This window comes from Dipodomys spectabilis, unplaced genomic scaffold (genome assembly GCF_019054845.1).
Source record: "Dipodomys spectabilis isolate Male_0828 unplaced genomic scaffold, ASM1905484v1 ptg000365l, whole genome shotgun sequence".
In the NCBI taxonomy this organism is placed as follows: Eukaryota; Metazoa; Chordata; class Mammalia; order Rodentia; family Heteromyidae; genus Dipodomys; species Dipodomys spectabilis.
In genome coordinates this window covers 6,060,470-6,061,813 of record NW_024871042.1, presented here as the reverse complement: position 1 = coordinate 6,061,813, position 1,344 = coordinate 6,060,470, and the positions used below count along the sequence as shown (strand labels likewise).

At 39.8% G+C, this 1,344-nt stretch overlaps 1 protein-coding gene across 1 annotated transcript; it reads right to left on the bottom strand.

The window, feature by feature from the left end:
• Positions 1–459: 459 nt before the first annotated feature.
• On the bottom strand, positions 460–733 carry LOC122096125 (40S ribosomal protein S29-like). Its single transcript, XM_042666542.1, has one exon. The coding sequence runs from the start codon at positions 704–706 to the stop codon at positions 536–538; it is 171 nt and encodes a 56-aa protein (XP_042522476.1). The 5' UTR covers positions 707–733; the 3' UTR covers positions 460–535.
• Between the last annotated feature and the right edge of the window lie 611 nt (positions 734–1,344).

Sequence of the window (1,344 nt, the reverse complement as noted above, 5' to 3'; positions counted from 1 at the left end):
CACCAATACTTTATGATTCTTACATAGGAGAACTTTGTTTTAGATCCTAAATGATTTATATTATGTCTCTCCTTTTTTTTTCTCTTGCTCGTGGGGCTGAACTCTGAACCTGGGTGCTGACCCTGAGCTTTTCAGCTCAAGGTGAACGCTCTACCACTTGAGCCACAGCACCACTTCCCATTTTCTGTTGGTTAATTGGAGATAAGAGCCTCATGGACTTTCCTGCCCTGGCTGGCTTTAAACTGCAATCCTCAGATCTCAGCCTCCTGTATAGTTAGGATTACAGGCATGAGCCACCAGTGCTCAGCTATGTCTCTTACTGTTATGGGAAATCGATTCTCAATCCTTTGAGCTCTCAATAGGAATGCAGCATGAACTGACCAATGAGTAGTGATGACCTATTATATTATTAATCATGACCCATTATATTCCTATATATAGGAATATATAGGATTTTTTGAAGGCTTCTTGAATTTTTATTTTATGTACAAATATGGTCTTTCACTGGGCTTGAAGTCTTGGATAGTCCCTTCACTTAGTCCAACTTAATGAAGCCGATGTCCTTCGCATACTGGTGGAAACACTGCTGGCACATGTTGAGCGGGTACTTCCAGATCAGACCGCGGCGATTAGCGCACACGCAACAACAGCGAGATCCCTGGCCGAATTTTCGGGGTTGATTCCAGTAGAGCTGCTGGTGACCCATCTTGCTTCCACAGGTCCAACGAGGAAAAAGGAGACAGAGTATATAGGAATATATATATATTTTTACCTCAGATAGCTTTTTTTTCTTTTTTATTGTGAAAATACCCTACAGAGGGGATAAAATTACATGGGCAAGATAATGAGTACATTTCTTATCAAGCATTGTAGCCTCCTCCTTTGTTTCCCCTTCCCATCCCTTCCCATCTTCCCCCCCCCCTCAGATAGCTTTTATTCACTCATTAAATAATTGCTTGATTAGAATTATGTAACACATGCACAATCATACATCCTTGTATAGAAAATACAAGCACACACAACTTAAGAACCATCAAAAACAAAGCATCAATGTTTGGAACTTGGTATACAATAAAAATGTTCTCTAGATACAAACAGTGATGAGGTGATATGGGAATGATTAATTATGAAGAGCCCATGAATCTTTCTTATAAAATTCCAATTTCTATTTAATTGATAAGACACATCACAGAAGTTTACAAAAAAAGGATGATGATGGTTGTTTCTTTTTTTTTTTTCTTTTGTTGGTTGTGGGGCTTGACCTCTGGGCCTGAGCTCTGTCCCTTTTGCTCAAGGACAGTACTCTACCACCTTGAGCCACAGCATCACTTCTAGTTTTCTGGT

Coding starts and splice junctions, on each gene's coding strand:
- LOC122096125 (XM_042666542.1), bottom strand. CDS start 706: ATGGGTCACCAGCAGCTCTACTGGAATCAACCCCGAAAATTCGGCCAG.